This window comes from Macaca fascicularis, chromosome 14, assembly GCF_037993035.2.
Source record: "Macaca fascicularis isolate 582-1 chromosome 14, T2T-MFA8v1.1".
NCBI classification, from domain to species: domain Eukaryota; kingdom Metazoa; phylum Chordata; class Mammalia; order Primates; family Cercopithecidae; genus Macaca; species Macaca fascicularis.
Genome location: NC_088388.1, coordinates 12,939,377 through 12,963,415, shown reverse-complemented (window position 1 = coordinate 12,963,415; position 24,039 = coordinate 12,939,377). Strand labels below are relative to the sequence as shown.

At 51.6% G+C, this 24,039-nt stretch overlaps 1 protein-coding gene across 1 annotated transcript; it reads left to right on the top strand.

Moving 5' to 3' along the window:
* Positions 1-2,571: 2,571 nt before the first annotated feature.
* Positions 2,572-11,274, top strand: LOC135967001 (pepsin A-4). Its single transcript, XM_065528112.2, has 9 exons — positions 2,572-2,678; positions 3,040-3,202; positions 5,468-5,585; positions 6,467-6,585; positions 7,265-7,464; positions 8,355-8,471; positions 9,495-9,639; positions 9,741-9,839; positions 10,962-11,274. The coding sequence occupies exons 1-9, from the start codon at positions 2,623-2,625 to the stop codon at positions 11,109-11,111; spliced, it is 1,167 nt and encodes a 388-aa protein (XP_065384184.1). The 5' UTR covers positions 2,572-2,622; the 3' UTR covers positions 11,112-11,274.
* Positions 11,275-24,039: the final 12,765 nt, after the last annotated feature.

Sequence of the window (24,039 nt, the reverse complement as noted above, 5' to 3'; positions counted from 1 at the left end):
GTTTCCTACTAACCACCACTGTCCCTGAACTTATCCACACTGCCCACTTCTGAATACTTACCTGGAGGCACTAGGGGTAACTTGGAGATTTTATAGAACCTGTAGCTCTCATGGCTGGACAGTCTGAGGATGCCCCAGGGGATGTGATTTCAGAACAAGACCCTGAGACAGGGCTTCCTATCTACCTGGTGACCTACCACCTCCCCTGTCCTCTTCCCCAGTAATTTATGCATCAGAGTTTTCACTCTACTTTGTCCACTCTATAAAAGCTCACAAAGTGGAGGATCCATTGCGTTGGTAAGCATTCTCTTTTTTGTTGTTGGTGTTGTTTGTTTGTTGGTTTGAGACGGAGTCTAGCTCTGTCGCCCAGGCTGGAGTGCAGCGGCAGGATCTCCGCTCACTGCACTGTGTCCGGAATTGGTTCCTTCCGGTGGGTTCTTGCTCTCGCTGAATTCAAGAATAAAACCGCGGACCCTCATGGTGAGTGTTACAGTTCTTAAATATGGTGAGCCCGGGGTTTGTCCCTTCACATGTTCAGATGTGTCCGGAGTTTCTTCCTTCCGGTGGGTTCGTGGTATCGCTGGCTTCAGCAGTGAAGCTGCAGACCTTCTCGGTGAGTGTAACAGCTCTTAAAGGTGGCGTCCAGAGTTGTTCCTTCCTCCCGGTGGGTTCCTGATCTCACTGGCTTCAGGAGTGAAGCCGCAGACCTTCGCAGTGAGTGTTACAGCTCATGAAGGTAGTGCACACCCAGAGAGTGAGCAGCAGCAAGATTTATTGCAAAGAGCGAAACAGCAAAGCCTCCACAGCCTGGAAGGGGACCCGAGCGGGTTGCCGCTGCTGGCTCCGGTGGTCTGCTTTTATTCCCTTACTTGGCCCCACTCACATCCTGCTGATTGGTCCATTTTACAGAGAGCGGATTGGTGCATTTACAATCCATTAGCTAGATACAAAAGTTCTCCAACTCCCCACCCCATTAGCTAGACACACAATGCTAACTGGAGCATTTACAAACCTTTAGCTAGGCACAGAGTGCTGATTGGTGCATTCACAATCCTTTAGCTAGACACAAAAGTTCTCCAAGTCCCCACCCGACTCAGAAGCCCAGCCGGCTTCACCTCTCACAACCTCTGTCTGCTGGGTTCAAGCGATTCTCCTGCCTCAGCCTCTGGAGTAGCTGGCATTACAGGCACCCACCACCATGTCCAGCTAACTTTTCTACTTTCAGTAGAGACAGGGTTTCTCTATGTTGGCCAGGCAGGTTTTGAACTCCTGACTTCAGGTGATTCACTTGCCGCAGCCTCCCAAAATACTGGGATTACAAGCGTGAGCCGCGGCACCCAGCTAAGCATCCTCTTTCTAAGTCACTCACCCACGAGTATGAATTCTTTGCCCAGATTGCTGTGCTCCATTGTAGCTGACTTCAGCCCAGTTATAAGCCTGGAGCACCTGGAGAAATCACACCCAGGTGGGATCTCAAAGGTGGAGAGTGTGGGAAGGGAGCAAAAGAAAGAGAAGAGGTGCAGAAAGGGAGGGACACAGATTCCAAAGAAATACCTGGCCTGTCTCAAGTTTGCCTCCTCCAGGAAGGGAAGGCAGCATTCTGCCGGTGCTCTCTCCCTCCTCCCCCATGTACTGCGCACATCTCCTTCCCAGACTCAGCCCAGTAGCCACCAAAAGCAAGCCAGAAGTGCCATAGCCTAGACAGATGTCCAACAACCTCACACAATGAACTTATGTGGGGAATTGTGTCCTTAGTCCCAAATGACCGAACCCCCAGTGTGCTGTGGATAAGCAGTGACCACAACCAGTACCACCTATCACTGAGTCGGGGAGCTGCTCTCTAAGAACCCCAGCTGCATGCCCCACTGGGGCACATCAGGCCACCTGGGGCTCCTTCCCATCTGTCCAATGCTGTGTCAAACGCACTTGTAACCAACTTTGTGGAAATGCTCAGCTTGTAAAGTGTTAATGTGGGCCTTTGTCAATGCTTAAGAAATAACTCTGTGACTAAGCGACAGAGCAAAACTCAGTCAGAAAGAAAGAGCAAAAGAATGTCAGAAAGAAAAAAGGAAGAAAGAAAGGAAAGGAAAGGAAGGAAGGAAGGGAAAGGAGGGAAGGATGGAAGGAAGGAAAGAGAAAGGAAGGAAGGAAGGAAGAAAGAAAGAGAGAGAGAGAAAGAAAGAAAGAAAGAGAAAGAAAGAAAGAAAAGAAAGAGAGAAACAGAGAAAGAAAAAGAAAGAAAGAGGTAGGGAGGAAGGGAGGTAGGAAGGAAGAAAGGAAGGAAGGAAGGAGGGAAGGAAAGAGAAGGAAAAGAAAAGAAAAACTAACCCTCCAGGCCATTGCTCCTCTCTTTCCCTGCGGGTCCACCCCCATGGCAACCCCCCCCACCCCCACAATGGTGCAAGGTTACAGTGGAAAGTGCCTCCGCTGGGACAGTCTCAGAACTTGGCTCGGGTCAGCGACAATCTTATCAGGAGCTTTTCTGTTTGGGATCAGGGGAACGGGTGACTTTCCGAGAATGATAAGATGGGACCCAAGTTGTATATAAGGGGCAGCTCATGCTGCTGCTCTGCACCTTCCTCCCGTCTTGCTTCTCCCTGGAGTTGGGACCTGGGAAGAACCATGAAGTGGCTGCTGCTGCTGGGTCTGGTGGCGCTCTCTGAGTGCATCATCTACAAGTGAGTCCCAGTGGATTGGGTGTGAAGACGCCTGCCTCCCACATCGCCCTTCTTTACTCCTGTGTCTTCCTTCTTCCCTTTTTTCTCTCTCTCTCTTCGGCTGTCTCCATCCCCCTTCTCTGCCTCTCTCTCCAACCTTTGGGAGGCAGCTCTGCAGACGTGGTTAAAACTCAGGCCTAGCCTGAGTCTGGTTCCCAGCTCCATCCCTAGTCAACTTAACTTCTTTGCATTATTGCGCAGACGTGGGAGCGTCTCCCTTCCTTCTTCCTCTCTTAGAACAGCTTCCCTTCCCTTCTGGGGCTGCCACAGCACCCGGCGAGCAGAATCCTCGCCTAATTCCTCTTCCTCCTCCAATCCACAGGATCCCCCTCGTCAGAAAGAAGTCCTTGAGGCGCAATCTGTCTGAGCGTGGCCTGCTGAAGGACTTCCTGAAGAAGCACAACCTCAACCCAGCCAGCAAGTACTTCCCCCAGGCGGAGGCGCCCACCCTGATAGACGAACAGCCCCTGGAGAACTACCTGGATGTGAGTGTGTGGGCAAGCGGCGGGGCCGGCTCTGAGGACTTGGCCGGCAGGAAAGAGAGTTTCCCTGGGGTCTTGGAGGATGGGCCGGGGCTCTGAGGCTCCAGGCAGTGACCCAGGGTCTCCCCCTTGATATCAGTGGCCCCGGGCAGGCAGGAAAGCTCACACTCAGAGCTGTTGCTTTTTGTTCATTCATTCATTCCTTCGCTCGTTCATGCAATGTTTATTCCTTCTGAGCTCCTCGTTACATGTCAGGGCCTGTGCTGGGCTCAGGGGAAAACAGCGGTGAGCAAAGTCATAGTCTAGGAGACCAAGACAGTAATCAAGGAGTCTTGCAAACCAATGAAAAGAACAGGCAGCAGGAGGACCACAGAGTGAAGGTGTCACACTGCGAGACTCTGCCACTTGGGCAGGGAGCCTCCGCGGAGCCATGCAGGAAGAGCGGGAATATCCAAGAGAAGACAGAACTCCGCACAGCCTGATCACTTGTGCCGAACCCTGTGCAGGCGGGAGCACAGGGCATTTGAAGGAGAGCCCAGAGGGAGGGAAGAAGGGTGCTGCAGACTGCGGCCCGAGGAGCCGAGGGGTGGACGGAGAGAGGCTCCATCCTAACTGCCACTGATTTATCTCAAACAGGGGGTGACAAAACCAGATCTGAGTTTCAGAAAGATCACTCTGACTTTATTATTTGAGACCCGACAGCAAACACCCTGCCTTCCCACAGATATCGTATGTCCCCTCTGTGCCTGGCACAGGGCAGAGGGCACAGAGCAGTGATGACTGTGGTTCAGAGATTGGCCTCTGCCATCCAGCAGACCTGGTGCAAATGTGGGTTCTAGCGCCTCTAAGTCACAGGACCTTGGCCAAGACATTTAAATCCTCTGAGCCCGTTTCTTGGTCTGGAAAACAGAAACACTAATATCTACCAACAGAGGTTGTTGCTAGGAATTAACGCAATCATGTTTTCTGGAGTGCTTAGCATGGGGTCTGGCAGGCCCTTGGTAAGAGGCTTAGTTAGCGCATTTATTTAGTTAACAAATATTTAACAAATATTGGCACCTCTCTATGTGCCAGAGGCTATGCAAGTTGCCAAAACGATGGTGAATAAGCAAAGTTCCTGGAGCTTATATTCTACAGGGGATGACAGATAAGCAAGCGTGGAGGATAATTTCAGGTACTGATGAGGGCCAAGACAAATTAATTTATTGGAGTATGAGGAAAAAGAAGATCGAGAGAGGGCAAATTTAGATAAAGTGGTCATGGAAGGCCTGTTGGCAGAGGGGACATTTGACTAGAGACCTGAATCATTGATTTTTGAAAAAAGGATCAACCAAAGAAAGATCTAGAATAAACATTTTCCTAGCACAAGGTATAGCCAGTGCAAAAGCCCTAGGGCAGGAGGGACTGCTCATCGTCAAGGAGCAGCAAGCAGACCAGTGTGGCGAGAACAGAGCCAGCAAGGGGGGAAAATGCTGCCACTCAGAAGAAAAATACTGGTTGGTTGGCTGAGGTGGGTGGATCACTTGAGGTCAGGAGTTCCAGACCAGCCTGGAAACATGGTGAAACCCCGTCACTACTACAAATACAAAAATTAGCCGGGCGTGATGGCACACACCTGTCATCCCAGCTACTTGGGAGGCTGAGGCAGGAGAATCACTGGAACCCAGGAGGCAGAGGCTGCAGTGAGCCGAAATCGCGCCACTGCACTCCAGCCTGGGTGACAGAGCGAGACCCCGTCTCAAAAAAAAAAAAAAAAAAAAAAAAAGAAGAAAACTACTGGCAATGCCCTTTCTTGCAACCTGCTCACACATCTAGATGTAGAAATAAGAAAACTGGCCAAGTTTCCATCTTTAGGTGGCTTGCTTAGCTTCTGATAAAAAATTTAAGGCACAAGCACTTAAGCTGTCATTTGCCCAGTGCTAGAAGGTTCCATCCCCATCCTCTGAGAACATGTGCTGTAAGGATGGGAAGACTGTGACACACAAGACAATGGCTGAAGAGGGAACAGCAGACTGTTAGATGCTTGTGGTGCTTAGGAGAGAGCAGAGGGTAAATTGGGGGAGCAATCAGGGAATACTTCAAGGAGGAAGGCACACCAGGACTGGGCTTTCAGGGATGAAGGCAGTGGCTGGGAAGGAATGACAAGAACTGTGAGGAAGGAAGGAAAAGGTAGAGAGATGGGCTGAGGAGATGACCCAGAGAGAGCCCCTAGGGAGGCCCCGACAGAGAGACCCCGGTCTATGAACTGCCCTGTCCCGGCCTCGGCAGGTGGAGTACTTCGGCACTATCGGCATCGGAACCCCTGCCCAGAATTTCACCGTCGTCTTTGACACCGGCTCCTCCAACCTGTGGGTGCCCTCAGTCTACTGCTACAGTCTCGCATGCAGTAAGTTCCCAGCCTGCCCCACCCCACTCTCGCTCCCCAGCACCAGCTGACCCTGGGGAACCCTGGACACCCATGGGCTTCAGACACCTCCCCCCTCAAACCTGCTGGAGCCACTCCACAGGCATTTACTGAGCACCTACTATGTGCCAAGCACTGGGCGCAGGTGCTCCACGGGGTAAAGGGATGAGTGATATGACCCCTGCGGTCAAAGACTTTCCAGGCTGAGGGGAGAGAGAAGCTCCCCAAAATAACCACAGCCTGGGAGAGGAAGTGTAGGGGCCCAAAGCAAGACAGGGCCAAAGGGCTGGAGGAGAGCCCGCCAGGAAAGAGTCCAGTGTGTGTGAGAAAATGGCTCCAAAGCCTGGCTAGGACATGCTGGAGATGAGTGCTGAGCTCGTTTTTTTAAGAACAAAAAAATTTTAAAAATGATTGGTTTGCTAACGAAAGAGAGTTTGTCTTTGGAGGTCATGAGCAATGTGTGTTGCGGGTTCCTTCCTCTTCTAATGTATTCACCTGAGTTTTAATTAACATGAGGTGCCTCTAGCTTCTTCCACATCGTAACAGGAGCACTGGCCGGGGGCTGGAGCGTGAAAGCGCTCATCACTGGGCAGCCACCAGCCTGCTCAGCTCAACGTTGGCCTTGGGGGGTCCCCAGCAGGCCCTTGGGGTTGGCTGGGGACCTGCCATCAGTGAAGGGTCCCAGTAGTTCAATGAGACAGGACAGAACTTGGCGTCTCTTGGGGTCCAAGGGTCTGGGGGAAAGGTCACTGCTCACCTCCAGAGCCCTTCCTGGGGCCAGGGCACCCCATCCCAGGAAGACATCCCAGCCTGTGACCTTCACCCAGCTCTCAGAGGCTGACAATCACCGCTTTCCCTTGCAGTGGACCACAACCTCTTCAACCCTCAGGATTCCTCCACATACCGGGCCACCAGCAAGACAGTCTCCATCACCTACGGCACCGGCAGCATGACAGGCATCCTCGGATATGACACTGTCAAGGTGGGCGCCTGTAGGCTGCCGCTGCATCCCGCCATCAGGCACCCCCAGAATAAGCTTATTCCAGCAAGATGAGTCTCGGTGATCACAAAAGTAACCTGATTGGGGGTGCAGGTCGGGGAGAAGCAGCAGAGATGTCACAGACGTTGCTAGCTCGGGTGGCAGTGAGTAAAAGGGTGGGCTGCCGGGAGCCATAAGCCAGCCTCAGCTCCACCCAAGCAGAATGTTATGGAGGGTGGGGAGAGTCCGTAAAGGCTCAATTCTCTACTAGCACCTCCTCTTCTTCCTCCTTCTCCCGACCTGCAGCAGCCCCCCCACGTCAGGAAATCTCCACAAGCCCTCTCTGCTACTTTTGGGGCATGGCAGAGGTCAAAGGCCCTGATTCGCCCGGGGTCTGCTTTGCATTTCTTCATCCGTAACACAAACACACAGTGAATCTGTTCTCCAGCAAAATCTCACACTGAGTCATAGACCGTGGCCATCTGCAGATCAGATGCCATGGTTACCTCCAGCAGAGGAACGAGCATTCCAGGAGACAGTCCCTCTCCCCTCCTTCCGGGCTGATACCCTGGCAGCCAAGTCCTGCATGGGATGAACCAGGGCAGCTGTGGGCCTGAGGCTGGCACCCAGAGCTCAGTGAACGTGACCTGAGGGTGAACATCATCTCGGTTCCCCCACCCAGGTTGGAGGCATCTCGGACACCAATCAGATCTTCGGCTTGAGCGAGACCGAACCCGGCTTCTTCCTGTATTTCGCTCCCTTCGACGGCATCTTGGGGCTGGCCTACCCCAGCATTTCCTCCTCCGGGGCCACACCTGTCTTTGACAACATCTGGAACCAGCGCCTGGTTTCTCAGGACCTCTTCTCTGTCTACCTGAGCGCGTAAGTTGGGTGGAGAGGGGCCTCCTCCCACCTCCCCCTCCAGAGGTCACAGTGTTCTGGCCCAGCAGCAGCTGTCCAAGGCTGGCTGCGATGGAGAGGGTCTTGGGAAGCAAGGGATTTGGAAAGTCAATGTCTGAGGGTGGAGAAATGTGTCTTTGGAGAGTGATAGGGCCAAGTCTCTCTCTGTCGGGCCATGTGCACTCCATCTCATTTACCAGCGTCTTTGTCCCTTGATGTGCACAACTCAAATGTCATCAGCCATTTGCCCCCCAGTGCCAGTTCCGTCGTACTTGGCCCCCAAAGATGCCATTGAAAGTGAATACACTTGGGCAGGCGCAGTGGCTCATGCCTGTAATCCCAGCACTTTGGGAGTCTGAGACGGGAGGATCACCTCAAGTCAGGAGTTCAAGACCAGCCTGGCCAAAGTGGCAAAACCCCGTCTCTACTAAAAAATACATTCCCCTGGGGGTGAAACTCCTCCCAGCTAAGAACAAGAGATGTCTACCATCAAGTCCTTAAGAGCCGACACTGTCACCCATTCACATCCCTGGGGTCGCCATGGCTACTAGAGTGAGTACCACGGTGGAAACCACACACTCAACCTAAAAGACCCGTGTTCTTCCAAACGTAGTTCCACCACTCCCCCGCTGTGTGACCTTGGGCAGGTGGCCTCACCTCCCTCAGGCTCAGTGTCCTCATGGTAAGTGGAAATAACAGTGACAGTGTCCACTGCGTGGGCCCTGGCCTATGAGGACAAGAAACCACATTTGTCACACCCCAGGACAGCCTGCCAAGTGCCCAATCAAGGGTAGCTCTGAGGAGCCAACAGCAGATGTTCACACAAATGAACGAACAGAGAAATTCATGTCTTCTTCCCTCACTTTCCACAGCGATGACCAGAGTGGCAGCGTGGTGATATTTGGTGGCATTGACTCTTCTTACTACACTGGAAGTCTGAACTGGGTTCCTGTTTCTGTCGAGGGTTACTGGCAGATCTCCGTGGACAGGTGAGACTGCCACAGACAGGCAGCATCCAGGCCTGGGCCCCACATCCCATTTCCTTATGGATTCATAGTTAACCAGCTTTCCAGAATCCCCCCAGGGAGAGCTGACACAGGGGAACACACTCCAGGGGGAAGGCGGAAGTTGACCCAGCCAGAGAAACCCTAGAAAGACACGTCCCGGGCGGAGGAGGGAAGAGCTGTCTGGGAAGCCGAGACTCTACAAGGGTCAGATAGCCACTGTCCTAATAGTCACGGAGGCAGAACAATCCACCAGCATCCCTGGGGAAAGCTGGGCAACCACCTGTCCACACATCTCAATTTAACGGGCCTGGAAACCAGCAATGCTCCTCCCACTCGAGGAGACGTGTCACTTTCAGTGTAGAAGTAGGGCAAAATGGCTAAGAAATTGTGTGAAGTCATTTCTCAAGAGTGAACAATTTCCCAGGACAAGGACTTTCGGTACTAAAACCGGGACCATCCCAGGCAAAGCAGGACACATTGATCACCTCATGTCTGCCCAGCCATGCTAGCATTTCACCAGTTCCTCCAACTCCTGCCCCAGTCCTCTGGTCTCTGTCCCTCCCCGCATACCGTCCCCTGTTGATGTCCTCCTTCTCTCTTCACCTGCCTGGCATCCCTGGGTGTCTGCTCCCCTGGCTGCTTCCCTCCACCACCTCTCACCCTGGACCCTGTTTTGTTCCCTGCCGCACGCCTGGCTTATCATCCTGCCCTTCTGCCACCATAACTTATCTTGCCAGCCAGGCCGGGAGCTCCCTGCAGCCTGGAACTGTGAGGCTGTCTGGTTTAGCTTTGCGTTTCCCATGCCTGGCAGAGAGTAGGCACTTGCAAAATATTTGTTGGGTAAATGAATGCAGGATGAATGAATGTGTAAATGAGAGGAACAGAAATTTCACGCACTGGCCAATGGATGGGTGGGGAAGAAATGTCTGGGGTCACCTCCTGGTTCCCCCTTGGAGAGATGTACCCCTGAGGGCTCAGGAACCTTCACTTGCTTCTTGCCCTCAGCATCACCATGAACGGAAAGACCATCGCTTGCGCTAAGGGCTGCCAAGCCATTGTTGACACCGGCACCTCTCTGCTGACCGGCCCAACCAGCCCCATTGCCAACATCCAAAGCGACATCGGAGCCAGTGAGAACTCAGACGGCGAGGTGAGTCCAGCCCCGACGGCTCTGTTCTACACTCAAATAGTGGGTGTGCCAGGCACACGGGACCAAAACCCTTGTAACTTTTCTCACCTCACTCTTTCCAGATGGTGGTCAGCTGCTCAGCCATCAGCAGCCTGCCCGACATCGTCTTCACCATCAATGGAATCCAGTATCCTGTGCCACCCAGTGCCTACATCCTGCAGGTGAGGGGGCTCTGGACCATCCACTAGAGGGGCTCACACAGAATGTGGCCACAGAGTCCCCTCTGCAGAGGGAAAGTGCGCTTCCACGAGCTGAAGCCGAGAGGCAGAGGCAGACGAACATCTGCCCCAGACAGCTCCGGAGGGAAGGAACAGATTGAAAACAAACGCAGGAATAAGAACTCGGATACAGCCCCCTAAGGGAACAAGTGAAGCAAAGGTTAATGGAGGGAAAAGAGGATTCTATTTGGATCCCTGGGTCCAAGTCCTGGGTCTGAATTACCAGCCCATTGATTCTCAGCAAGCCACAGCTCATCTCAGCCTCAGTTTTCTCCTCCAAAATGTAGACATGGCAGCTTTCCCCACCCTCAGAGTGCGGTTAGGTTAACCAAGTGAGACTGATCACATCCAAGTGAGACTGAGCTACCAAGGGTTGGGTAAAGGGAAATCCTCATTTCCACAGGCTGGGGCTTCCGACACTCCTACCATCTCTACCAAGTAGCAAATCTTTAACTGTACGAGCCACAGGAAAACTCTCCCTTCTATTATTATAACGTCAGGTGGGAAACTGATTTTGCCAGTGGACTGATGTTACTCAACAAGAAGCACTGATGTCTGGGCTCCCCCAGTGATTCTGATTACATTAGGAGAGGGCAAGGCCTGAGCAATGGGATGGAGCTGCGGGAGTTCAAAGCTCCCCAGGTGACGTGCAGACAAGGTCACAGCCCAGTGACTTAGTGAGGCAAGAGGCTAACAGCTTCTCCGGTTTGCCCCTGGTCGGGATCACAATAATCATGAGAAAAGGCTGTGTGGGCTGAGTTTTCACACTCCTTCCTACCAGCTGAATTCTCCCCAAGGCCTTAGCTCTGATGCTGATGTCAGGGTTCCTGTGCCTGCCAGAAACACCAGATAATGTCCAGTAATGCGTAGAAACCAATCGTGCTGTGGACAGCTTCTACAGGCCGACTCCAGGCCAACAACAGCCGAATCCCTGGACACTGAGCCAGGAAGCTCCTCCTTGCACGTGCCTTGCAGCTGGACCAGGGCGCCCTGGATGTTTATCACCCAGTGCCTGTCACTGCTGAATCGGCGTCTCAACTCCACTTTTATTCTCCTTTTCTCCAGAGCCAGGGCAGCTGCACCAGCGGCTTCCAGGGCATGGACGTCCCCACCGAATCTGGAGAGCTTTGGATCCTGGGTGATGTCTTCATCCGCCAGTACTTCACTGTCTTCGACAGGGCAAACAACCAGGTCGGCCTGGCTCCCGTGGCTTAAGCCCAGGTCTTTCCAGCCACCTCCCAGGAAGATCTGACCTCCGTCCTCTGCCCACTTTAGATGTATCTAATTCTCCTGACTGTCCTTCCCAGGGGAGTGTGGAGGTCTTGGCCCTGTTCCCTGTCTTACCAATAATGTAGAATAAAAACATAACCTGCTGAAACAGGTTTTGTGGAGCTGCTTCTCTTTGCTGGTCTTTTTCCTTCACATCACTGGGGTTAGAACGCCAGGGCAGGGACCAAAATGACCACATCCACTTGGATGGCACCCAACAGAGTGACCCCAGCAGCGGACACTTCATGGTAGAGCCAGGAAGACAGAGGCCTGCAGGGGGCTGTGCTGGAAGCATCATAAAAAGACCTGGGGGCCAAAAATGCTGGGCTCATCGTCTTCTCATAGAAGGGACAGTGAGAGCTGAGATCGTGCCATTGTACTCCAGCCTGGGCAACACAGAGAGACTCCATCTCAAAAAAAAAAAAAAAAAAGAAAGAAAGAAAAGAGAGAGAAAAAAAGAAAAAATAGCACTGAAGCTCTTAGTTGAGGGAGTCAACTTCTTACTTCTCCCAAAACCAGTAAGAGATTATGACAAGGCTGGGAGCAGTGGCTCACACCTGTAATCCCAGCACTTTGGGAGGCTGAGACAGACAGGTCACAAGTTTGAGACCAGCCTGGCCAACATGGTGAAATCCCGTCTCTACTCAAAATGCAAAAATTAGCTGGGCGTGGTGGTGCGTGCCTGGAATCCCAGCTACTCGGGAGGCTGAGGCAGGAGAATCACTTGAACCGGGAAGGTGGAGGTTGCAGTGAGCTGAGATCGCACCATTGCACTCAAGCCTGGGCAACAGAGTGAGACTGCAGCTCAAAAAAAAAAAAAAGAGACAAAGATCAGGAGGAAAAGAAAGCAATCAGGAGAGACAGGAGAGGTGGACACTAATGGCGATGTCCCTAAGTAGACAGGATAGGGCAGTGTTGTCTACAAGACATGGACAGGAGAAGTGGAAGAAGCTGATACCCCACAGTCTTCCAGGACACCCCTGTGATTCGCTGGTGACCAAGACTCACTGTCAATCTCCCGCAAGGTCCCAGGCACAAGACCCTGAACACATCTGTTTCCCCGTCTGTAACAAACAGAATGGTGTTCCACTTCCCTGAGCAGAGGCTGTGAGACAGAGAATTAAGCACGCTCAGTAGCATATATGCCCTAGAAAGGCAAAGAGGAAATGGAGCAGTTTCTCAGACTGAGCTTGGTAGCAAAGTGTACAATGGAAAACATAGTTTCAAAATAAGTACAGAACACACTACGTTCCAGGCCCTTCCCCAGGGCTCACCAGCTACAGTTCCCAGTCAAAGGCTCTGATAAGTCCTGCTGCAAAGTGATCTGTTTCATTTTAACTCAGCTCAGCTTGATTTCAGACTCTCTCTTGCTAGGAAGTCTATTACAGCCCTGGGCCTCTCAGCATGCACACTGGGAAAATTTCCATAGCTCCTGCTTCTGGTAACAGCCAACCCAGGCTGTCTGCTGAAGGCAGGGCCAGAGGCTGGAGCTGGGCTGTAGGAGGGCCACGGATGATCTCCAACGCCCAGTCTCCCCGGGGTCACTCTCACCCTCCCAAGCCCACTTTCCATAGCTGAGTCAACTTTATGAAACATACATTTCGTCTCATCCCTTCCTTGCTTAAAACTCTTAATGCCTTCTTGCCATTGCCTTTGGAACAAAACAGCAAATCTTTGGCATAGTTCCAGGTCCTGTGTGCTCCTTTCCCTCAAAACCTTCCCTGCCTCACTCTGATCCCACTGCCCTGAGCTCCCTCCACCCTGGCTCCCACGGCCACGATAACCCAAGTGCTTTCCCACCTCCAGACTTTGCACATGCTGTTTCCTTTGCCTGGGTTGCCTTTCCCTCTTTCTTGCCTTGCTAACACCTAGCATCTGCAGACGTGGCTTAAATGTCACTTCCCAACCAGGTGCGGTGGCTCACACATATAATCCCAGCACTCTGGGAGGCCGAGGTGGGCAGATGAACTGAGGTCAGGAATTGGAGACCAGCCTGGCCAACATGGTGAAATCCCATCTCTACTAAAAATACAAAAAATTAGCTTAGCGTGGTGGCGGGCATCTGTAATCCCAACTACTCGGGAGGCTGAGGCAGGAGAATCGCTTGAACCCAGGAGGCAGACGTTGCAGTGAGCTGAGATCATGCCATTGTATTCCAGCCTGGGCAAAAAGAGTGAAACTCCACCTCAAAAAAAAAAAGTCACTTCCCTGTAAAAGTGATCAGCCCTCCCTGACCACTCTCCCATAGAGCCTGGGCCCACCTTATCCCTCATGGTACTTGGCACGACTTGTAACGACACATTTAAGTGTTTCAGATTCACAAGGGCAGGGATGGTTATCGTATTTAGGGTTGAAGCCTGAGCAGAAAGAACAGGGCTTGGCACATAGTAGGTGTGAAACTAGGCCTCATAAAACTTAGAAACTAGGCCTCATGTAGAAAAAATTAACACCAGGTGGCTCTGGATAGGGTCCCACCCTGTCTCGATAAGGACCAACCCTGATAGGGTCCCACCCTGCCAATTCTGGGAAACAACCTCATGGGGTCCCATCCTGCCAATTCCGGGGGTCCCACCTTGCCTCGAAGTTCCCGGAATCAACAACTCCAGGAAAAAACCTCATAAGGTCCTGCTCTAACCAATTAGCATAAGACACCTTGCTCAGGCCATAGCTAGACCCAATCATTTTGCGCCTTAAGCTTTGTTTGAATTTCGCGCCATAAGCTGTGTTTGAACTTGTGTTTGCCTATATAAACAGCCTGTAACAAGCAGTCGGGGTCCCAGGGCCAACTTAGAGCTTGGGACCCTAGTGCGCTAGTAATAAATAACTCTCTGCTGTGAATCTCGTGTCGGTGATCCTTCGCGGCGACCCCTGCCCAGGAGGGAATCGACAGTTCGGTTCCAACCTTTGGTGCGTTGGCCAGGAAGTGGGGTCGTCCGACGACCCCCGACCCATCCGGCGGAGACCCATCTGGCCTGGGCCACGGAATGCTGACTGAATGGACCCACCAGGTACTTTCGTTTTGTTCTGTCTGTCTTGCCGGCTAACTCTGAACTCTGGGGAGTACTCCTTCTGAATTAAGTGGGGAAGGGGGACATACGTGTCCGGCACCTTCCCACTTACGCCCCGGGGGACGCCCTGGCGGTAGTCTGGGAGAAGGCTGACGACTCAGTGAGCCTCCTCAAATCTGTAGGCAGGTCGCCCCTGCCATCTGAATATTTTGTGATCTTGTGGCGCCACTCTCTGGCCGCGTGTCTTCTCCTTACTTGTCTGGTCTTTATTTTTGTTACTTTCGTTTTGTCCTTGTTATACGTGGACGAAATGGGACAGACGTTGACGACTCCTTTGTCTCTAACCCTGACTCACTTCCCTGACGTCCGGGCTCGAGCCCACCACCTCTCTGTAGAAGTCCGCAAGGGACGATGGAAAACATTCTGCTCGTCCGAATGGCCAACCCTCCATGGGGAGTGGCCCCGGGACGGAACATTTAACCTCTCAATTATCTTGCAGGTTAAAGCAAAAGTGATGGATCCTGGGCCACTCGGACACCAGGACCAGGTGGCCTACATAATTATTTGGGAGGATCTGGTCCGAAATCCTCCCTCTTGGGTGAAACCCTTCCTCCATTCCCCTTCCCCATCCCAATCTACCCTCCTTGCCTTAGAAGCCCCAAAGAATCGGAATCCGGACCCGCCTAAGCCAGTCCTCCCAGATGAACCCCAGAGGGATCTCCTCCTTCTTGACCCCCTGCCTCCTCCACCTCAGAACCCCCTTCTGGGACCTCCACCTTACACTTCACCCTTGCCCCCTGTCTTGTCCCCAGCTCTTTCCTCTACCGCCTCGGCCCCTACCCTTTCTCCAACTTCTCCCTCGGCCCCTCCCTCCACCCCGTCTCCTTCTCCAGCCCCTCCCAAGCTCACCCCTCGGACGCCGCCGCCAACACCTCCACGTCTCCGCTTGCGGTGGACTGAGGACCCAGATGGCCCTTCCACTTGGCAATCCTCCCTTTTTCCCCTCCGTACTGTCAATCGCATGGTCCAGTACTGGTCCTTCTCTGCCTCTGACCTCTACAACTGGAAAACCCATAACCCTTCCTTTTCCCAAGACCCCCAGGCCCTAACCTCGTTGATAGAATCCATTCTCCTCACTCACCAGCCCACTTGGGATGATTGCCAGCAACTCTTGCAGGTCCTCCTAACCACTGAAGAAAGGCAGCGAGTCCTCCTGGAGGCCCGGAAAAATGTGCCAGGACCAGGAGGCCTCCCAACCCAACTTCCCAATGAAATAGACGAGGGATTTCCCCTCACCCGCCCAGACTGGGACTATGAAACGGCACCAGGTAGGGAGAGTCTCCGAATCTATCGCCAGGCTCTGTTGGCGGGTCTCAAAGGGGCAGGAAAGCGCCCCACAAATTTGGCCAAGGTAAGGACCATAACTCAGGAAAGGGACGAGAGCCTGGCAGCCTTCATGGAAAGGCTTCTGGAAGGGTTCCGAATGTATACCCCATTCGATCCAGAGGCCCTAGAACATAAGGCTACCGTAGCTATGGCATTCATAGACCAAGCTGCATTAGATATAAAAGGAAAACTCCAAAGACTAGATGGAATCCAAACCTATGGATTACAGGAATTGGTTAGGGAGGCAGAAAAAGTATATAATAAGAGAGAAACCCCTGAGGAAAAGGAAGCCAGGTTAGCGAAGGAACAGATGGAGCGAGAGGATCGTAGGGACTGAGTGAGGGATAAGCATTTAACAAAAATCCTGGCGGCAGTTGTGAGAGAGAAAGGACCAGGGAGAGAGGGAGAGAAGCGGAGGCGGCCAAAAGTGGAAAAAGACCAGTGTGCCTACTGCAAAGAACGGGGACATTGGATTAAAGATTGCCCCAAGCGTCCTAAAGACCAAAAGAAACCTGCCGCTGTCCTCACCCTAGGTGAAGATAGCGAATAGGGGTGTCAAGGCTCTGGAGCCCCCCCCCGAGCCCCGGCTAACTCTCTCTGTAGGGGGGCATCCCACCACCTTCTTGGTGGACACAGGGGCCCAACATTCAGTTTTGACAAAGGCAGATGGGCCCCTGTCTTCCCGCACATCCTGGGTCCAGGGGGCAACAGGGGGAAAATTGCACAAGTGGACTAACCACCGGACAGTTAATCTTGGACAAGGAATGGTGACACATTCCTTCTTGGTGGTACCTGAATGCCCCTACCCCCTCCTAGGGCGAGATCTTCTGACCAAGCTCGGAGCCCAAATCCACTTCTCTGAGACTGGGGCCCAAGTATTAGATCGGGACGGTCAGCCCATCCAAATTTTAACTGTGTCTCTGCAAGATGAGCATCGGCTTTTCGACGCTCCAGTCATCACTAGCCTCCCCGATGTTTGGTTGCAAGACTTTCCCCAAGCTTGGGCGGAAACGGGAGGACTCGGGCTAGCTAAGTATCAAGCCCCAATCATAATTGATTTAAAGCCCACGGCGGTGCCCGTGTCTATCAAGCAATATCCCATGAGCCGAGAGGCTCATATAGGAATTCGGCAGCACATTAACAAATTTCTAGAACTCGGAGTGTTGCGACCTTGTCGCTCGCCCTGGAACACTCCTCTTCTGCCAGTAAAAAAGCCTGGTACTCAGGATTACAGGCCTGTCCAAGACTTGAGAGAAATTAACAAAAGAACCATGGACATTCATCCCACGGTCCCCAATCCTTACAACTTACTCAGCACCTTAAAACCAGGCTATAACTGGTATACAGTGTTAGATTTAAAAGATGCTTTCTTCTGTTTACCTCTGGCCCCCCAAAGCCAAGAACTCTTTGCCTTTGAGTGGAAGGATCCTGAGAAAGGAATTTCGGGCCAATTGACCTGGACCCGGCTTCCCCAAGGATTCAAGAACTCTCCCACTCTCTTCGATGAGGCTCTTCATCGAGACCTGACCGACTTCCGGACCCAAAATCCAGAAGTGACTCTACTCCAGTATGTGGATGACCTCCTCTTGGCTGCTCCTACAAAGGAAATCTGTATACAAGGTACCAGGCATCTACTCCAGGCACTGGGTGAAAAAGGATACCGGGAATCCGCCAAGAAGGCACAGCTCTGTCAGACCAAGGTAACATATCTGGGGTATATCCTGAGTGAAGGGAAAAGGTGGCTCACCCCTGGGCGCATAGAGACAGTGGCTCGCCTTCCACCACCACGAAATCCCAGGGAGGTACGTGAATTCTTGGGAACTGCTGGGTTCTGTCGCTTGTGGATACCCGGTTTTGCTGAACTGGCCGCCCCCCTTTATGCACTCACCAAGGAGAGCACCCCTTTCACCTGGCAGACAGAGCATCAATTGGCTTTTGAGGCACTAAAACAAGCACTCTTGTCTGCCCCGGCCCTTGGGTTACCGGACACCTCAAAGCCCCTTACCCTCTTCCTGGACGAGAGGCAAGGGATTGCCAAAGGGGTCTTGACCCAAAAATTAGGGCCTTGGAAAAGACCGGTAGCATACCTGTCTAAAAAGCTGGACCCTGTGGCGGCCGGCTGGCCCCCGTGTCTTCGTATCATGGCAGCCACCGCTATGCTGGTCAAGGACTCTGCTAAGTTAACCCTTGGGCAGCCACTGACTGTTATTACCCCACATGCTCTAGAGGCCATAGTGCGGCAGCCCCCGGACCGATGGATAACCAACGCACGCCTAACCCACTACCAGGCCCTCCTACTGGACACGGACTGCGTCCAGTTTGGCCCTCCGGTCACCCTAAACCCTGCTACGCTGCTGCCGGTACCAGAAGACCAACCAAGCCCACACGATTGTCGGCAAGTACTGGCTGAGACCCATGGAACACGGGAAGACCTTAAAGACCAAGAACTCCCAGACGCGGATCACACCTGGTATACAGACGGCAGCAGTTACCTTGACTCAGGTACCCGGAGGGCGGGAGCGGCGGTAGTAGATGGCCACAACACCATTTGGGCACAATCACTACCTCCTGGCACGTCTGCACAGAAGGCTGAGTTAATAGCACTAACCAAGGCCCTAGAGCTGTCCAAGGGAAAGAAAGCTAACATTTATACTGATAGCCGGTATGCCTTTGCGACGGCTCATACTCATGGAAGTATCTATGAAAGAAGAGGTCTCCTAACCTCAGAAGGAAAGGAAATCAAGAACAAAGTTGAAATAATTGCCTTATTAAAAGCCCTTTTTCTTCCTCAAGAAGTGGCTATAATTCACTGCCCCGGGCATCAGAAAGGACAGGATCCAGTCGCAGTAGGAAACAGACAGGCTGACCAAGTAGCCAGGCAAGCCGCCATGGCGGAAGTACTGACCCTAGCCACAGAACCTGACGAAACCAGCCACATAACTATTGAACATACTTATACCCCAGAAGACCAGGAAGAAGCAAAGGCCATAGGGGCTATAGAAAACAAAGACACTAAAAACTGGGAAAAAGGAGGAAAAATAGTCCTTCCCCAAAAGGAGGCCCTGGCAATGATCCAGCAGATGCATGCCTGGACACACTTGAGTAATCGAAAGCTAAAATTACTGATTGAAAAAACTGACTTTCTAATCCCAAAGGCAAGTACCCTCGTAGAACAAGTGACATCTGCCTGTAAAGTCTGTCAGCAGGTAAACGCTGGGGCTACCCGAGTGCCAGAAGGGAAACGAACTCGTGGTAACCGCCCAGGAGTCTATTGGGAAATAGACTTCACTGAAGTAAAACCTCACTATGCTGGATATAAGTACTCACTGGTGTTTGTAGATACCTTTTCAGGATGGGTAGAAGCCTACCCCACCCGGCAAGAAACGGCACACATAGTAGCCAAGAAAATTTTGGAAGAAATCTTTCCTAGATTCGGACTTCCCAAGATAATTGGGTCAGATAACGGGCCGGCCTTCGTTTCTCAGGTAAGTCAGGGGCTCGCCAGGATATTGGGGATTAATTGGAAATTACATTGTGCCTATAGACCCCAGAGCTCAGGACAGGTAGAAAGAATGAATAGAACAATAAAAGAGACCCTTACTAAATTGACCTTAGAGACTGGTTTAAAAGATTGGAGACGCCTCCTATCCTTAGCTCTGTTAAGGGCCCGAAATACGCCTAACCGTTTTGGGCTCACTCCATATGAAATCCTCTACGGAGGACCTCCCCCTTTGTCAACCTTGCTTAATTCCTTCTCCCCCTCCGATCCTAAGACTGACCTACAGGCCCGGCTAAAAGGACTCCAAGCAGTACAGGCCCAAATCTGGGCCCCCTTGGCAGAACTGTACCAACCAGGACATCCACAGACCAGTCACCCCTTCCAGGTGGGAGACTCTGTCTACGTTAGACGGCATCGCACTCAAGGACTAGAGCCTCGGTGGAAAGGACCCTACATTGTTCTCCTGACCACGCCCACAGCCATAAAGGTTGACGGAATCTCCACTTGGATCCACGCATCCCACGCCAAGGCTGCTCCAGAGACGCCCGGACCAACTCCACCTAAGACATGGAAACTCCGACGCTCCGAGGACCCGCTCAAGATAAGACTCTCTCGTATCTAGCCCCTTGCTTATTACTAGCCCTCCTTCCCTGCGTCGCTGACAGTAATAACCCCCACCGGCCATATAACCTGACCTGGCAGGTAATTGATTTTAGTACTCATGAGGTCTTAGATAAAACCTCAAAAATTGCTCCTTTGGGGACTTGGTTCCCTGACCTCTATTTCAACCTAGACAAAATAGCAAAGATAGATGACATGGAAGGAGGAGAATGGAGAAAACAGGCTAGAAGGGTGTCCGTAAGCCGGAACGGGTTCTATGCCTGTCCCGGATTCAGGACAGGAGAAATGAGAAAAACTTGTGGAGAAATAGATGCCCTGTTTTGCACTAGTTGGTCCTGTATAACTACTAATGATGGAGAATGGAAATGGGCCACGAAACCCTGGTACATAACCATGTCCTTTGTCCAGCGCTGCACCAGAACCCGATATTCAAAAACTTGCAATCTGGTCTGCATCAAGTTTGAAGATGCAGCAAAATCTGATAACCATTGGATATCCGGGTTAATATGGGGCCTATATTTATACCAAAAGCCACTGTATGGAATCCCTATCCAAATCAAATTAATAGTCAACCCTATCACGGCCCCTGTCGCAGTAGGACCAAACCAAGTTTTATCAGAAACAAGGAAGCCCCTGGTTCCTGCACCAAGAGAGCCCCAACCAAGAGCTCCTAAAAGCACTTCCCCGCCCTTAATCTCCACCTCCTCTAAACACACACCCTCAGCCCAAAACGTCACCCGTGGGCCCCTTGACCTGGGAATAGGTGACAGGCTCCTAAATCTCATAAAAGGCTCCTATTTCGCTTTAAACCAGACAAAGCCAGAATTTACCTCCTCTTGCTGGCTATGTCTGGCAACAGGCCCCCCCTTACTATGAAGGCATCGCCTCCACTAATAATTTCACTAACTCCGCCAATCCTACTGGATGCGCATGGGAACAACAAAGAAAACTAACCCTGGCTGAAGTTTCTGGGTCGGGAACCTGCATAGGCCAAGTGCCCCCTAGTCATCAGCATCTTTGTAATGTAACCTTGACAGTACCCAGCTCCAATCACTATTTGGTCCCCTCCGAGACGGACTGGTGGGCTTGCAACACTGGACTCACCCCCTGTGTATCCACAGCCGTTTTTAGCAGTGGCACCCACTATTGCGTGTTGGTACAAGTTGTTCCCCGAGTATACTATCACTCTGGAGACTCCTTTGATCTCCTTTGAGCAAAAAACTCATACTAGACCAAAGAGAGAACCTATCTCCCTCACCCTCGCCGTAATGTTAGGAATTGGGGTAGCGGCTGCAGTTGGGACCGGGACAGCAGCCCTAGTGCATGGTAACCATCATCTGCAACAACTTAGAGTAGCCATAGATGAAGACCTTAGAGCCATAGAACAATCTATCACAAAACTCGAAGAGTCCTTGACCTCTCTGTCTGAAGTTGTATTACAAAACCGACGAGGACTAGAAATTGTCTTTCTGAAAGAGGGCGGGCTCTGTGCAGCCCTGAGAGAGCAATGTTGTTTTTATGCAAATCATTCAGGAGTAGTTAAAGATTCTATGGCAAAACTAAGAGAAAGATTAGACAAGAGGAAAAAAGAAAGAGAATCTCAGCAAAATTGGTTTGAAAATTGGTACAACCAATCCCCTTGGCTTAGCACCCTAATCTCCACCATATTAGGACCCCTCATCCTGCTCACGCTCATTCTGACTTTCGGGCCATGCATACTCAACCGCTTACTCACCCTTATTAAAAATAGATTAAACATAGTACATGCTATGGTTCTGACCCAACAATACCAGACCCTCAGGACTGAAGAAGAGGCTCAAGATTGAGCCTCTGACACAAAAAGAGGAGGGAATGAAACTAGGCCTCATAAAACTTAGAAACTAGGCCTCATGTAGAAAAAATTAACACCAGGTGGCTCTGGATAGGGTCCCACCCTGCCTCGATAAGGACCCACCCTGATAGGGTCCCACCCTGCCAATTCTGGGAAACAACCTCATGGGGTCCCACCCTGCCAATTCCGGGGGTCCCACCTTGCCTCGAAGTTCCCGGAATCAACAACTCCAGGAAAAAACCTCATAAGGTCCTGCTCTAACCAATTAGCATAAGACACCTTGCTCAGGCCATAGCTAGACCCAATCATTTTGCGCCTTAAGCTTTGTTTGAATTTTGCGCCATAAGCTGTGTTTGAACTTGTGTTTGCCTATATAAACAGCCTGTAACAAGCAGTCGGGGTCCCAGGGCCAACTTAGAGCTTGGGACCCTAGCGCGCTAGTAATAAATAACTCTCTGCTGTGAATCTCGTGTCGGTGATCCTTCGCGGCGACCCCTGCCCAGGAGGGAATCGACAGTTCGGTTCCAACAGTGGTCCCTAAATTGTTGCTGAATGAGTGATTAGCGATGATGTTTTAAAAGGAAACAACTCAGATAGGATGAGAGTATGAGATGTGGAGAGGGTTTGACAAAGGCCACGTGAATGACAACAGGGGGGTCAGCTCCCACCCCCACCAACATTCCATCCTCCTCACATTTTGTCATGGGATAAGCAGGTGGATTTCTCAAGTTTCTGGGAAGGAATTTCACCCTGTCCTGGCTCCTTTGCTGGATTTGTTTTTCTGACATTTCCCACGTAGCTACTTTGAAGCTAGGCAGTGTGCTAGGCTCCAGGGATACGGGTAGGCCTTCCTGGATGCTATCTGTTCTCCTGCGCCTGGCCCCATCCTTCCTTCCTCCCCCATCTCAACCCCAGCAGCTGCAGCTCAGCCTCTCTCTCCTAGCACCTCTTCCATTCCCACCCTGGGATTCCTCAACCCAGCCAGCATCTAAAGAGCTTCCTCGGCCGGGCGCGGTGGCTCAAGCCTGTAATCCCAGCACTTTGGGAGGCCGAGGCGGGTGGATCACGAGGTCAGGAGATCGAGACCATCCTGGCTAACGTGGTGAAACCCCGTCTCTACTAAAAATACAAAAACTAGCCGGGCGTGGTGGCGGGCGCCTGTAGTCCCAGCTACTCGGAGGCTGAGGCAGGAGAATGGCGTGAACCTGGGAGGCGGAGCTTGCAGTGAGCCGAGATCGCGCCACTGCACTCCAGCCTGGGTGACACAGCGCGAGACTCCGTCTCAAAAAAAAAAAAAAAAAAAAAAAAAAAAAAGAGCTTCCTCATTAGACAGATCATTTGACCAGAAAGCCCTGTGCCAACATATCCGAAGGGATCCTCCCTATGTTGCTGCACGAGAGACGATGAATTCACAAGCCTTTGCTGCAGTCTCAGGTCTCTGCTTCATGCATCTTCCTCTAAGGGCCTTGGGGGGTCTAAGCACAGCTCCTTCTGTTCTTTTCATTCACACTCGTCTAGGAGTGTTATTTTAATCTCACAGGTCTCCTGCCCCATCCATCCTCACCTGTCCCAAATGATCACTCCACACATTGCTGGTGGAAGTGTAAATTGGCACCACCCTAAGGAGCATGATGTGGCTGTTTCTGTCAAAACTTGAAGGGGTGGCCTGCCCCTCCACACCTGTGGGTGTTTCTCGTTAGGTGCAACGAGAGACTTGAGAAAAGAAATGAGACACAGAGACAAAGTATAGAGAAAGAAAAAGTGGGCCCAGGGAACCGGCACTCAGCTTACAGAGGACCCACGCCAGCACCAGTCTCTGAGTTCCCTTAGTATTTACTGATAATTATCTCTAACATCTTAAAGATAAGGGAGTGGCTGGACAATAGGATCATTGTAGGGAGGAAATCAGCAGTAAGACATATGAACAAAAATCTCTGTGACATGAATAAGTTTAAAGGAAAATGCTGTGCCTTGAGATGCATATGCAAACATCTCCATAAACCTTTGAAGAGCATTGTTTCAGCCTATCACATGGGGAGAAACCTTGGACAATACCTAGCTTTCCTAGGCAGAGGTCCCTGCGACCTTTGGCCTTGTACGTGTCCCTGGGTAGTTGAAATTAAGGGAATGGTGATGACTTTTAACCAGCAAGCTGCCTTCTGGCACTTGTTTAACAAAGACACATCCTGCACAGCACAAAATCCATTAAACCCTGAGTCACCACAGCACATGTCTCTTGCAAAGACAAGGTTGGGGGTAGGGTCACAGATTAACAGCATCTCAAATACAGAACAAAATGGAGTCTCTTATATCTACTTCTTTCTATATAGACACAGTAACAGGCTGATCTCTTTCTTTTCCCCACAAAAACTAAAAATGCATATGCTGGCCGGGCTCAGTGGCTCATGCCTGTAATCCCAGCACTTTGGGAGGCTGAGGCAGGTGAATCACCTGAGATGAGGAGTTTGAGACCAGCCAGGTCAACATGGTGAAACCTCATCTGTACTAAAAATACAAAATTAGTCGGGT